We start from the raw sequence: 14,879 nt of genomic DNA, 5'->3' as shown, positions 1-14,879 counted from the left end.
GCTCCCTTTGCTCTGCATGGCTACAGAAGAGAAACCATGACCAAGACATACACCTTCCTCTCCACTTAGAATACTTGAGTATATCATTGTTAAGTTCATATCATTTAGGTTTTACATTGATCCATGACAGACAGACAAACAATGTCACTATTCACGAACTCCACCTTTGAGTCTGTTTCAGGAGTCAACAGACAATACTTCAGCCTCACTGAAGTTTGCCCTGAAAAATGCAGTGTACACATTCATTTGAGTAGCTTATTGTGAAGGTAGGCCTATGTCACTGTAAATAACATAACTCACACATGCCCAGAAAATAGAGAGGATTCTCTCTCCCACAAAATGCAAATCAGGTCACCGTTCATGATTGTTCAACCCTGCTAAAATCCCTTCACCACCTAGGTGGAGTAGAGTAGTCAGGACTACAACACCTAGGTGAAGTAGAGTAGTCAGGACTACAACACCTAGGTGAAGTAGAGTAGTCAGGACTACAACACCTAGGTGAAGTAGAGTAGTCAGGACTACAACACCTAGGTGAAGTAGAGTAGTCAGGACTACAACACCTAGGTGAAGTAGAGTAGTCAGGACTACAACACCTAGGTGAAGTAGAGTAGTCAGGACTACAACACCTAGGTGAAGTAGAGTAGTCAGGACTACAACACCTAGGTGAAGTAGAGTAGTCAGGACTACAACACCTAGGTGAAGTAGAGTAGTCAGGACTACAACACCTAGGTGAAGTAGAGTAGTCAGGACTACAACACCTAGGTAGAGTAGTCAGGACTACAACACCTAGGTAGAGTAGTCAGGACTACAACACCTAGGTGAAGTAGAGTAGTCAGGACTACAACACCTAGGTGAAGTAGAGTAGTCAGGACTACAACACCTAGGTGAAGTAGAGTAGTCAGGACTACAACACCTAGGTGAAGTAGAGTAGTCAGGACTACAACACCTAGGTGAAGTAGAGTAGTCAGGACTACAACACCTAGGTAGAGTAGTCAGGACTACAACACCTAGGTGAAGTAGAGTAGTCAGGACTACAACACCTAGGTGAAGTAGAGTAGTCAGGACTACAACACCTAGGTAGAGTAGTCAGGACTACAACACCTAGGTGAAGTAGAGTAGTCAGGACTACAACACCTAGGTGAAGTAGAGTAGTCAGGACTACAACACCTAGGTAGAGTAGTCAGGACTACAACACCTAGGTAGAGTAGTCAGGACTACAACACCTAGGTAGAGTAGTCAGGACTACAACACCTAGGTAGAGTAGTCAGGACTACAACACCTAGGTAGAGTAGTCAGGACTACAACACCTAGGTAGAGTAGTCAGGACTACAACACCTAGGTGAAGTAGAGTAGTCAGGACTACAACACCTAGGTAGAGTAGTCAGGACTACAACACCTAGGTAGAGTAGTCAGGACTACAACACATAGGTAGAGTAGTCAGGACTACAACACATAGGTAGAGTAGTCAGGACTACAACACCTAGGTAGAGTAGTCAGGACTACAACACATAGGTAGAGTAGTCAGGACTACAACACATAGGTAGAGTAGTCAGGACTACAACACCTAGGTAGAGTAGTCAGGACTACAACACCTAGGTAGAGTAGTCAGGACTACAACACCTAGGTGAAGTAGAGTAGTCAGGACTACAACACCTAGGTGAAGTAGAGTAGTCAGGACTACAACACCTAGGTGGAGTAGAGTAGTCAGGACTCCAACACCTAGGTAGAGTAGTCAGGACTACAACACCTAGGTAGAGTAGTCAGGACTACAACACCTAGGTAGAGTAGTCAGGACTACAACACCTAGGTAGAGTAGTCAGGACTACAACACCTAGGTGAAGTAGAGTAGTCAGGACTACAACACCTAGGTGAAGTAGAGTAGTCAGGACTACAACACCTAGGTAGAGTAGTCAGGACTACAACACCTAGGTAGAGTAGTCAGGACTACAACACCTAGGTAGAGTAGTCAGGACTACAACACCTAGGTGGAGTAGAGTAGTCAGGACTCCAACACCTAGGTAGAGTAGTCAGGACTACAACACCTAGGTAGAGTAGTCAGGACTACAACACCTAGGTAGAGTAGTCAGGACTACAACACCTAGGTAGAGTAGTCAGGACTACAACACCTAGGTAGAGTAGTCAGGACTACAACACCTAGGTGAAGTAGAGTAGTCAGGACTACAACACCTAGGTGAAGTAGAGTAGTCAGGACTACAACACCTAGGTGAAGTAGAGTAGTCAGGACTACAACACCTAGGTGAAGTAGAGTAGTCAGGACTACAACACCTAGGTGAAGTAGAGTAGTCAGGACTACAACACCTAGGTGAAGTAGAGTAGTCAGGACTACAACACCTAGGTGAAGTAGAGTAGTCAGGACTACAACACCTAGGTGAAGTAGAGTAGTCAGGACTACAACACCTAGGTAGAGTAGTCAGGACTACAACACCTAGGTAGAGTAGTCAGGACTACAACACCTAGGTAGAGTAGTCAGGACTACAACACCTAGGTAGAGTAGTCAGGACTACAACACCTAGGTAGAGTAGTCAGGACTACAACACCTAGGTGAAGTAGAGTAGTCAGGACTACAACACCTAGGTGGAGTAGAGTAGTCAGGACTCCAACACCTAGGTAGAGTAGTCAGGACTACAACACCTAGGTAGAGTAGTCAGGACTACAACACCTAGGTGAAGTAGAGTAGTCAGGACTACAACACCTAGGTAGAGTAGTCAGGACTACAACACCTAGGTGAAGTAGAGTAGTCAGGACTACAACACCTAGGTGAAGTAGAGTAGTCAGGACTACAACACCTAGGTGGAGTAGAGTAGTCAGGACTACAACACCTAGGTGGAGTAGAGTAGTCAGGACTACAACACCTAGGTGAAGTAGAGTAGTCAGGACTACAACACCTAGGTGAAGTAGAGTAGTCAGGACTACAACACCTAGGTGAAGTAGAGTAGTCAGGACTACAACACCTAGGTGAAGTAGAGTAGTCAGGACTACAACACCTAGGTGAAGTAGAGTAGTCAGGACTACAACACCTAGGTGAAGTAGAGTAGTCAGGACTACAACACCTAGGTGAAGTAGAGTAGTCAGGACTACAACACCTAGGTGAAGTAGAGTAGTCAGGACTACAACACCTAGGTGAAGTAGAGTAGTCAGGACTACAACACCTAGGTAGAGTAGTCAGGACTACAACACCTAGGTGAAGTAGAGTAGTCAGGACTACAACACCTAGGTGAAGTAGAGTAGTCAGGACTACAACACCTAGGTAGAGTAGTCAGGACTACAACACCTAGGTAGAGAGTAGTCAGGACTACAACACCTAGGTGGAGTAGAGTAGTCAGGACTATAACACCTAGGTGGAGTAGAGTAGTCAGGACTATAACACCTAGGTGGAGTAGAGTAGTCGGGACTATAACACCTAGGTGGAGTAGAGTAGTCGGGACTATAACACCTAGGTGGAGTAGAGTAGTCGGGACTATAACACCTAGGTGGAGTAGAGTAGTCGGGACTATAACACCTAGGTGGAGTAGAGTAGTCGGGACTATAACACCTAGGTGGAGTAGAGTAGTCGGGACTACAACACCTAGGTGAAGTAGAGTCAGAACTACAACACCTAGGTGAAGTAGAGTCAGAACTACAACACCTAGGTGAAGTAGAGTCGGGACTACAACACCTAGGTGAAGTAGAGTCGGGACTACAACACCTAGGTGAAGTAGAGTCGGGACTACAACACCTAGGTGAAGTAGAGTCGGGACTACAACACCTAGGTGAAGTAGAGTCGGAACTACAACACCTAGGTGAAGTAGAGTCAGGACTACAACACCCAGGTGGAGTAGAGTCGGGACTACAACACCCAGGTGAAGTAGAGTCAGAACTACAACACCTAGGTGAAGTAGAGTCGGGACTACAACACCTAGGTGAAGTAGAGTCGGGACTACAACACCTAGGTGAAGTAGAGTCGGAACTACAACACCTAGGTGAAGTAGAGTCGGGACTACAACACCTAGGTGAAGTAGAGTCGGGACTACAACACCTAGGTGAAGTAGAGTCGGGACTACAACACCTAGGTGAAGTAGAGTCGGAACTACAACACCTAGGTGAAGTAGAGTCAGGACTACAACACCCAGGTGGAGTAGAGTCGGGACTACAACACCCAGGTGAAGTAGAGTCAGAACTACAACACCTAGGTGAAGTAGAGTCGGGACTACAACACCTAGGTGAAGTAGAGTCAGAACTACAACACCTAGGTGAAGTAGAGTCAGGACTACAACACCCAGGTGGAGTAGAGTAGAGTCGGGACTACAACACCCAGGTGGAGTAGAGTAGAGTTGGGACTACAACACCTAGGTGAAGTAGAGTCAGAACTACAACACCTAGGTGAAGTAGAGTAGTAAGGACTACAACACCCAGGTGGAGTAGAGTAGAGTCGGGACGACAACACCCAGGTGGAGTAGAGTAGAGTCGGGACGACAACACCCAGGTGGAGTAGGGTCGTCGGGACGACAACACCCAGGTGGAGTAGGATCGTCGGGACGACAACACCCAGGTGGAGTAGGATCGTCGGGACGACAACACCCAGGTGGAGTAGGATCGTCGGGACGACAACACCCAGGTGGAGTAGAGTAGAGTCGGGACGACAACACCCAGGTGGAGTAGGGTCGTCGGGACGACAACACCCAGGTGGAGTAGGGTCGTCGGGACGACAACACCCAGGTGGAGTAGGGTCGTCGGGACGACAACACCCAGGTGGAGTAGGGTCGTCGGGGCGACAACACCCAGGTGGAGTAGGGTCGTCGGGGCGACAACACCCAGGTGGAGTAGGGTCGTCGGGACGACAACACCCAGGTGGAGTAGGGTCGTCGGGACGACAACACCCAGGTGGAGTAGAGTAGCCTAGTCAGGACTACAAAGTTGGACAATCATGGGTGGCTTGACCTGGGTGTTGATGTACACGGTGGGTAGGAACGTGACAGTACTGTCTTGACTGTATACAGAGAGAGAGATGCCTGACTCTCAGTTCTCTGGGCTGAACTGAGAACAGCAAACTGGTAATGTATGGACCGGATCCATGACAGACATGATGACCATTCAACAACCTAACTATGTGTTTCATGAGTCTTACAGGACTGAGGACTCCCGGGGGTTGAGCAAGCGGCAATATTGTACTATTGACAGAAAGTGAGGAAGTGGATGAAATCACAATGGGTCCATATTTTGTTCCGTTTACCATTTAATGCCTGTTCTGATCATGTTTACATAACCAATTACAAGGTGAACAAACAATGGAATGGAAAATAAATGATTAGAATGTACAGAAAGCCCACATGTTCATTCTAGTCTACTCCTGCGCTCAGCGTCCTATCACGCATTGACTACTGAGGGTTCCCATTGTTACAATGTTTGACAGGGGCCACATTGACAATTCAATTGTGACAGGTTTCCTCATGAGCACCACTGACATTAGAACCGTGTCTGTGCTCTAACAAGCCACCACTTCCTCCTGTCTTGGCTATAACCTTTAATAGAGTATACACTACATTCTGGTACAGGAACACAGGTGTTATTGTTCGGAGAACGAGTCATGTATGTACTCCATAAACATCAACAGTGTAATATCTGGCTGAAGGTTGATAATACAAAGTAAATAACAAGGAACAGAGCAGAAGTACACGATATGTATACATTTGAAGATGTTTATTGATAGTATGGCCTAAAACTCATATCTTGTTTTTTTTCAAACTTATGGGAGATTCACTATATATATTTATTTTCTCTAAATAAGTTTGTTGTACAATTTAAAAGGTCAAATACACTTCATTTAAAACAGTCAGCAATAATCTATTGAATTCAGAGCGTGTGAAGTTATACCTAGGCTAAATATAAGCCTTCCACAATCACAAGAACCACTAAGAGTTTCATTATTTTATCAAAATAGTTTAATAAATCACTGATCTGGCTTTCAAGTCTGTCTATGAAAAATGTCCTTTTGTTACAAATTTAACCAGAACCCTGCATAATGCACATTCCCTAATAATGTAGCAGGTATTGTAGAAAATGAACACCGGTCTCATAAACAATCTCTCTAGCACAAGCCCACGTGCTAGTGAGTAGCCAGCTAATATTTAGATTTCAAGTTTAGCCAACTTGGATCTAGGTATAATTTCACAAGCTCTGAATTCAGCTAACAAGGCAAAACAGTTTGGATTGTTATGAACACACTCTTCTGTCCGTCTCCAACTGTTTGAACGGCCTGTTCACCTTGTTCAGATGTTGAGGTCAAGTGGCCTACCTTATTTCTCAGAATGACAAGTTGCCAATTCCTTATATAAATTGTTTTATGCTTATTCCACATTTAGAAAAAACAGACTAAACAGCTAGTAAAACACTTTATTTGACAAAAATGCTGCTCGCGATACGTGGTGCCGTAATATGCGCATGACAAACTGAGCATACATTTTCCAGAATGAATGTTCATTGGTACATCCGTTTTAGCAGTGTCTACTCTGCTCGAAATTTGAGCAGCTGAAACATAAACAGGGTTCGAAAGGTTACCTTCTCCTCTATTACAGTAAAATAATGTCTCCATGTGTTTCGGTGTCCATATGACCGATTCTGTTGGACCAAACCTCAAATGCAAATAGCGAGTTGAAACCGTTTGTCAGAGAGGAAGAAGTGATCTCTCATCTTTATTGTTGTGCGTGGTAGGGGGAGGGGCTTGGGAGAAAGAGGCGAAGGGAGAGGTTTCACTCTCGCCAAAATAAGCCAAATGCGTTTGTATGCGCTTATTTTGACCCTAAGCTTGTCCCCTGCCTTTCTGCCTTTGGGACGACTCCCCCCATTGTTAGGGCGGGGAGACATGAGCATCTCGTCGTTATATACCGATCTCTGGTGTAAATGGGAAGGTGCACAGAAGGAGCGAACGAGACCAAAAAGACAACATCAGAACAAGGGGACATAAACGCTCAGAATAACTCAAACTAAAAACTTGTGCAATACTCCAAATGCGATACAGGCATTTGGAATATTGCACAAAAACATGAAGTCGAATGAATCAAATTAATTCTATATATCGCCCAGCACTAATTGATAGGCAATGCATTTGGTACAGATTATGATTTATGATTTGACAGTCTTATTCTAACCGGCTTATCAAAACAATGTGCAATACATTGGGCCATTATATCAGTAGGCAGCTATATTGCTATAAAAGTATTGGTCCACAGTATTGCTAGTGTCCAATACTGATACAGGCAAGAGTTGCTTGTCTTGGGTCCCAACAAAAAGCTTTAGGCCCAACTGTTATATTGGTTGTCTATTAGCCAGCTAGTGGGGATACTTGTAAACTTTACAGCTAGCTAGATCGTTCCAGCTGTTGTTTACTTAGCTAGCCAGGTAGCTATCGAGTGGAATGGTTACTTTTATGTTAAAGAGTGGAATGGATTTTCTGCTGGTGTATCCTTAGGTATCTCCTCTCAGAGAACCTCTTCCCGCAGTGATTACAGGCGAATGGCCTTTCTCCCGTGTGGACCCTTTGGTGCCTCTTCAGGTCACCAGCCTGGGCGAAGCGCATATGACACTCAGTACAGCTGAAGGGTTTCACCCCTGTGTGGACCCTCTGGTGCCGCTTCAGGTTGCCAGCCTCAGCAAAGCGCATGTGACACTGGGTACAGCTGAAGGGTTTCTCCCCTGTGTGGACCCTCTGGTGGATCTCCACTTTCTGGGGGCAGCTGAAGCCTTTGTTACAAAACATGCAGAGGAACCGTTTCTCTTTACTATTGCCTGATGTGGCTCCCCCTCCCTGAGCCTGGGCTCTAGCCATGTCATTTGAGTTCAATACCTGATCGAAAAGGACACGGCTGTGTGAATCGGAAGGCCGCATCGACGTGGCCACTCGGTTGCGATCCGTGAGGTCATTTAAAGGGGAGTGGGTCGCGACATTTGGATTAGTCTCTAAGCTTTCCCTGTAATCTAAGAAATCTCTGCCCTGTGAGAGTCCATCTCCTAAGTGAGTATCTGCATTCCATGTGGGTGGAACGTCGCCCTCCACTTTCACCTCATCTACCACTATAACCTCCCCTTTCTTATCTTGGCACCCTTCAGAGTATACACTACTACTGTACTGGTTCCAGTCCCCTCTAGACAGATCAGTCTGTGTCTCTAAATCCAAGGGAATGTTGCCAGGGTCCATCTCTGTAGTGTAAGAACAAGACGGATCATTGCCAGTTTCTAACACGTCACCTGCGTCTCGATGGGAATGACCCGTCCTCAGGCTTTGGTTACCGTAAAGTAAATACCCTGAGCCGAGAGCAGGAGGACAACCCAGTCTCCCCAGCCCCAGTCTCTCTGGGCTCTCTGGTCTCTGTGTTACAGTTAAAGCCTTGGTGTCGGTCTCTGACTTGCGGATGCCGTTCAGCGTTCCACGGACCTCCGTGATGCTGCATCTGGTCCTGGGCTGCGTGGTGGCGGTGGTGGGGTTTGCTGTGGCTAAAGATGGCGCTCCAGCCGATCCAGTCTGGATGTCTCTGCTGTGTCGTTGGTCCTCCTCTCCTTCAGACCTCTCCTGCTTGACCCCAAGACCTGCAGTCCCTGCATCTGCAGCCTGACAAGAAGAAGAGGTTGTTACCGGTAACTAGTTGAATTGGATAACAATGTCGTAGGGAAGTCTCACAAACTCCCCTATGGCAGATACATGAGGATGTACATGTAAACAAGTGAATAGCTAAGGGGAGCCTTAGCTAGTAACCCTTTTTCAATGCAACACTATTACACTGACCTCTATCATGATAATGTGCTGGGCTGAGGTTCCACTCCCCTCATCTACAGTGATTGGTTGGTCATCTCTCCATGTATTGTGTCCCACTGGCTTCACAAAGCTCCTGTGTCCTCCAGTGAGATTTCCTTCACCTGAGAGAGTGATTGGGGGGGAAAGAGGTGCTTAGGTTAACTACTGTCAATGATCAACAGTATATTGTGCACTTGACGCTGTCTAGAATTGGTAAGGACGTAAGGTAACACTTATTATAACTACTGTATGTACTACTTATTGATTGATGTAGGCTGATTATGTTCCATGTATCACATTGTTTGCAATGAGTAATAAGAAATACAGTAAATCAGGGATCTGGTTACAATATGCTATTGTGTCTTTGCTCAAGGTAGCTAAGTAATCAGGAGAATTATTGCATTCTATCCAAAAACTGACCAAGACCCGATTACGCAGCCTCTGCCTTTTTTCTGCAAAATGTACCTCTTGCCATTCCTCTGTATCGGTCGAGGATCTTGACACTACTGGGACGACTGGCGTGGACGCGCTCTCGCAAGGTCCTCTCTGTGCGCTCTCGTGCCACCTTCAGTTCCAGTAGTTTCCTTCGTAATGTCCTGTTTTCTTTCTGGCTTTGAGTTATTTCTAAACGAAACACTGCATAGTCGTCGTCTACGAGTTTACAGATCTCTGACACGGCTGCATTCGCTAGCACCTCCATGATGGAGGCTATTTGAGTGTGAAAAACCACACAGTTAGCCATTGTTAGCAGCTAACTAACCTGCGGTACATACATAAATATCGTCTATCAACCAAGTCCTGTCTCCAACGTGAATTAAACACTATATGGGGTAAGTATGTGATGCTGTGCAGTTCAATTAGTCATATTTTAACATCTAAATAACAACAATAAAACACTAACGTGGACATTGTTCTTGGTCACTTTTCACTTCCGTTAATTCTTCGTGTGAGTTTCCGGCAGACTAGTTGTGTTGCGTATTGCTGCCTTTCACAGGTCGGAGTGTGAATTGCACATTGTCAGAAAAAAGTGGAAAGGATTTTTTTTTTTATCGCACCTCCACCTAACTCTACACATAAACACACCACCCTTATCCCACTACTTTAGCCTTACCAGATCCTACACCAGCCTGGGAGGATGGAACCCTTCTCTTACAACCAACTGTAGATCTTCTGCAAAGAGAAACCCTTACACCCAAAAATGTCTGTTCTGCTGCCACTGCCACATATACTTTCCGCGATTTAAGCTCCATCAGTGCAGTACAATTTAATGACCATAGCAATAAACGCAAGAAATCCTACCTTACTTAAACTCATCCTCTGGATTTCTCTCTTCAGGCCTACTCACCGGGGGGCTCCTAGGTCTCAAACTCTCGGCAGTATTCTGCCTTCTCCCTACAGTTAGCAGCTGTTAGCTTTGCCCACGACTAGCTCATGTGAACTACAATCGAGACGCTTTTGTTTTAACGTTTAGAAACGTCAATACTCATCGCTTGCGATACGGCCTTTAACCTTAAACATAAAATGAGCCTTCATTGGGAATGATATAAACATTAGAATGTCGTTAACAAATGACCAGCAATCTAAATCAGAGTACATTTTTCATCAGTATGAAAGAAATCATCTTGTTGATACTGAGCATACTCCCATTGGTCAGCATGGTGGAAATAACTATTTCCATCCCCACAACACCATCTGTAGGAACACAAATTAGCATATCTTGTTGGACAAATCCAGGCAGTGAATCCCGGTTTAAGTCAAATGTATTGCGTTGGTGCCCAATGAACATGACCCAGAACAAACATCATGATTCCACTACTTATAAGGCCACTCCTATAGACTCTATGTGCATTAGCACCATCCATTAGTACCATACGTGCTATAGTTCCTGAGTATTATCATTATCATCACAAATGTAATTTGGTAATGGATATAAATCAAATAGATTAGGATCAGTTCCACTCTCCGGATCAGAGTTCACCCTCTCCATTCACCAATCAATCCGTCAGTTTTAAAAATCATTCAATTTCCAAATCATAATCAAAACCTAATTAATTATGCAACCCAAATTTAGAATGACATTGTTCAGTGATTAGAACCCTCAATTTGGCATACACCAACATTGGCAGAATGTACATTTATATTAACATACAGTATAATGAACCTATAATTCTAGTATTAACTTTCTTATCATGATTATAATTACAGATCAGTATCTTAATGCATTCTTAATCTAAATTACTATACATGTAGCAGTGTGTAGATCTCTACAATCAACCTTATACCCAAAATAAACAATTTTAGACAAATCTAAATCAATTATGGGTGCAGTTAATGATGACTCCTTGCTGTCCCCAGTCCGCCTGGCCTTGCTGCTATTCCAGTTTCAGCTGTTCTGCCTGCGGTTATGGAACCCCTACCTGTCCCAGACCTGCTGTTTTCAACTCTTAATGATCGGCTATGAAAAGCCAACTGATATTTATTCCTGATTATTATTTGACCATGCTTGTCATTTATGAACATTTTGAAAATCTTGGCTCTCTCAAATTCTCTCTTTCTTTCTCTCTCTCGGAGGACCTGAGCCCTAGGACCATACGTCAGGACTACCGGGCATGATGACTCCTTGCTGTCCCCAGTCCACCTGGCCTTGCTGCTATTCCAGTTTCAACTGTTCTGCCTGCGGTTATGGAACCGCCACCTGTCCCAGACCTGCTATTTTCAACTCTTAATGATCGGCTATGAAAAGCCAACTGAAAATTATTCATGATTATTATTTGACCATGCTTGTCACTTATGAATATTTTGAACATCTTGGCATAGTTCTGTTATAATCTCCACCCGGCACAGCCAGAAGAGGACTGGCCACCCCTCATAGCCTGGTTCCTCTCTAGGTTTCTTCCTAGGTTTTGGCCTTTCTAGGGAGTTTTTCCTAGCCACCGTGCTTCTACACCTGCATTGCTTGCTGTTTGGGGTTTTAGGCTGGGTTTCTGTACAGCACTTTGAGATATTAGCTGATGTACGAAGGGCTATATAAAATAAACTTGATTTGATTTGAGTTAACCAGGCACTGAATCTCCTGGTGTCTCTTCATTGGTTCTTTTTCAGATAGCTTCATATTTCAAAGTGGATGGCCCATGATAATGTCTCACCACCCATTATGTCTTGTCCATTTGTCAACCAGCATACCAGCAACATGAAAGAAGTTTGGAACAGATCTCCCTCCATGCTCACTCTAGGTGGACTCCTGTCACACTCCTGAGAGAAAAGACACAAGAGAAGAACCAGTTGATAGCTTTGATTGGATGCTGTACACCGGTTGCTGGCTCAGGTCTCTCGGTGGAAGTGGTGTGGACAGGGCCGTATTGAACGCTTTTGTTGCACTTCTTCAGACGGTTAGAGGGGGTTTTGAGGTTCACACCGTTCTCTGCCGAATTTCCCCTGCCATGCATCAAGACACCATCTGACGTCACTTTTCATGATATGAGAGAGAGAGAGAGAGAGAGAGAGAGAGAGAGATCAGAACAACAGTTTAGTTAATTTCTGATTCAGGAAATCCAGACAAGCATTGACTATATGACAAATTATTACTTTTACCATTTATTCCTAATACAAATCTCTAAACACATGTCAAAGAGAATAACAACACATTCTGCTGAAACAATTTTTTCAAATTGGCTTATACTCCCCATCACACTGTCAACTTCATCGCAGAGCCACAGGATCAGGAAGTTAGATCTCTAACCCATCGTGAGAAATCCCAACAATCCAGCAGACCCAATCTAGTGAGATTTGTATCGAAACAAAACAGAACATACAACACAACAATACACTCCTTCATATATCACTCCATACACTTCTACATATCACTCACAATGTGAGTCATGTGTTTAAAAAATCTAATCGAATAAGAATCACTACCATTAATAATTCCATAAAGAAAAACATTGTACCCATACGATTAAAGGAAAATAGTCTTAATACAGCCTCAAAGGCATCGCCCTCTCCTTCTTCCCGTTGGTCCAAATCACCATTATGGCTATGAACTATGAACTTCATCATAAATATCAGTGTTACAAATGACCTTCAAATCATCATCTGAATGGCTTTCCATTGAGGGCGATCAAACCACAGTGGAAAGTCAGGACAGAGGTCATACAAACCCTTCAAAGAAGTGTGTCTTACTATATTTGACTAATTAATGAAATAGTCAAACATTTCATACATTTCGTATCCCAGGTTTACAATACGTTTCCAGTACATTTCTATTCAAAATCATTCACGTGTTTAATTAAAACTTGTGTGTGTGTGTGCCCCTTTATGATACCTCGGCACTAACCCATATTCATAACCAGTAAGTTGTGTGTGCATGCTGGTGTGTGTGTGTGTGGTAAACCATATGGCAAAAACAAACAAAAATTGCCAGGCCTTATTTAATTTGGTAGATTTATACTTATAAAACTGCCAAATTTCACTAAGTGCTCTCCTAAGACCATAGCCTCAGGAAACATTGGCATATAACGACACAATTTCCAGAAAATACCCTTAAAGTTCCTCCAAGTGTTTCTCCGCAGAGATTCCCACATGCGCAAAAGGAATAGATTAGCAGTCAACAAGTTAAATCGACCTCCATTGATGTAAAACCAGATCATGCGCCTTTTAATAAAAGCGGATGATGTTTTCTCATGCAACATATTTCAGTTACTTTACTACATCACATTACTACATCGCAATGAAAATTCGTTCGATGAAAAATCCTAAATGAGGCTTTATACAACGTTATAAGTATTAACATAATCTTGTAATTTCTCCACGATAAGCCATTGGAGTTTAATATTAAAAATGTCCATATGTGTTGATTCAAGAATGAAGTATAATATTTTGGTTCCACTGGGGTAAGGGAAACTCAGTCCCTGAAATGACACAAAAATAACCAAGTCAGTCAGCACAGAGTAAATTTTGTAGTTCATTTAAACAAAATGGTCATACACTCACAATGTGAAGTACAGTACTTTTATTGCACACAATTATACATGTGACAAGTAAAATAACTTTTATCTGATACCCTCGCTTTGACCAAATTAATTTTAGAATGCCTTGGAAAAGGTTCAACATAACATTACACACAGCTTACCTACTGTCACGAGAATTTCCAATCCCAATGATAATAACAATCAATCAATAGCTCTGACAAATTCCCGAGGTTTGTAAGACCATGGGTATAATAATAATTAGTCAAAGACTCAGCTTATACAAAAGGTTAGTACAGTTTATTCAGAGAACGTTCTAAAGTCAAGAATACAAAACAATTCATTTTATACTGACTTCTCACGCCCACACATTCACACAACCATACGCACAACCATACACACACACATACACACAACCATACACACACACATACACACAACCATAAGCACACACATGTCCTGCTACCCAGCCGACAGAGATTAGTGACCTTGTCCTTGAGACGTACTCCCCGTTCTCTCCCAAATCTCTAGTCAGGTCGGCACCAAGCTCAGACAGTCTGTGTTTAAAATACCATAAAGACATATTGTCTTTACCCTAATTCTGACTAGAGTACACATTTATTGATTATGATTTTATACATTCTAATCAATTCCATACAATTATATGTTTCAGGGCGGAATATTCTAATCATTCAATTAACAGATAACTTTCACCTATCAATCCACCCTTAATGACTAAATAATACACACTGATACATCAATTGTATACAATAATAATCCAGACCAATACATTGCTTATCATATCCTGCTATATGTTACCCCATCTATTGCAAGCCCAACGGTTTCTCCCCTCTCTGGGTGGGAAGACCTCCTTCCCTGCTATCAGATTCACAGTGGTCATAAGTTGTCTGCCACAGTTCCTTGTCAGCTATGATTCAAACACATTTCACATGTTTTACAGTGACAATTCTTTTAATTATTGCCTAAACATCTACAAAAAATTACACATCTATTTATATTAATATTGTCAATGTCACTCAAAATCAATCTCACAAAACCAATATGTTTATTTTCATTCCTTATCCATCAATAACAGTTATAGGCCTACATTAGTAATCCTAACACTTCCT

At 43.3% G+C, this 14,879-nt stretch overlaps 1 protein-coding gene across 1 annotated transcript; it reads right to left on the bottom strand.

The window, feature by feature from the left end:
* Nucleotides 1-5,682: 5,682 nt before the first annotated feature.
* On the bottom strand, nt 5,683-10,535 carry LOC139566893 (uncharacterized). Its single transcript, XM_071388246.1, has 3 exons — nt 9,251-10,535; nt 8,777-8,907; nt 5,683-8,602 (listed from the first exon to the last, which is right to left on the bottom strand). The coding sequence occupies exons 1-3, from the start codon at nt 9,525-9,527 to the stop codon at nt 7,427-7,429; spliced, it is 1,584 nt and encodes a 527-aa protein (XP_071244347.1). The 5' UTR covers nt 9,528-10,535; the 3' UTR covers nt 5,683-7,426.
* Nucleotides 10,536-14,879: the final 4,344 nt, after the last annotated feature.

This window comes from Salvelinus alpinus, chromosome 39 (genome assembly GCF_045679555.1).
Source record: "Salvelinus alpinus chromosome 39, SLU_Salpinus.1, whole genome shotgun sequence".
In the NCBI taxonomy this organism is placed as follows: domain Eukaryota; kingdom Metazoa; phylum Chordata; class Actinopteri; order Salmoniformes; family Salmonidae; genus Salvelinus; species Salvelinus alpinus.
The sequence above is the reverse complement of the archived record's forward strand: the minus strand, read 5'-3'. Positions and strand labels throughout refer to the sequence as shown.

Bases quoted from the DNA above. Each gene is read 5' to 3' on its own strand.
- LOC139566893 (XM_071388246.1), bottom strand. From the start codon at position 9,527: ATGGCTAACTGTGTGGTTTTTCACACTCAAATAGCCTCCATCATGGAG. The intron at 8,908-9,250 runs GTACATTTTGCA...TCACTCTCTCAG, and splicing joins ATACAGAGGAATGGCAAGAG to GTGAAGGAAATCTCACTGGA. The intron at 8,603-8,776 runs GTCAGTGTAATA...TCTTCTTGTCAG, and splicing joins AGCACATTATCATGATAGAG to GCTGCAGATGCAGGGACTGC.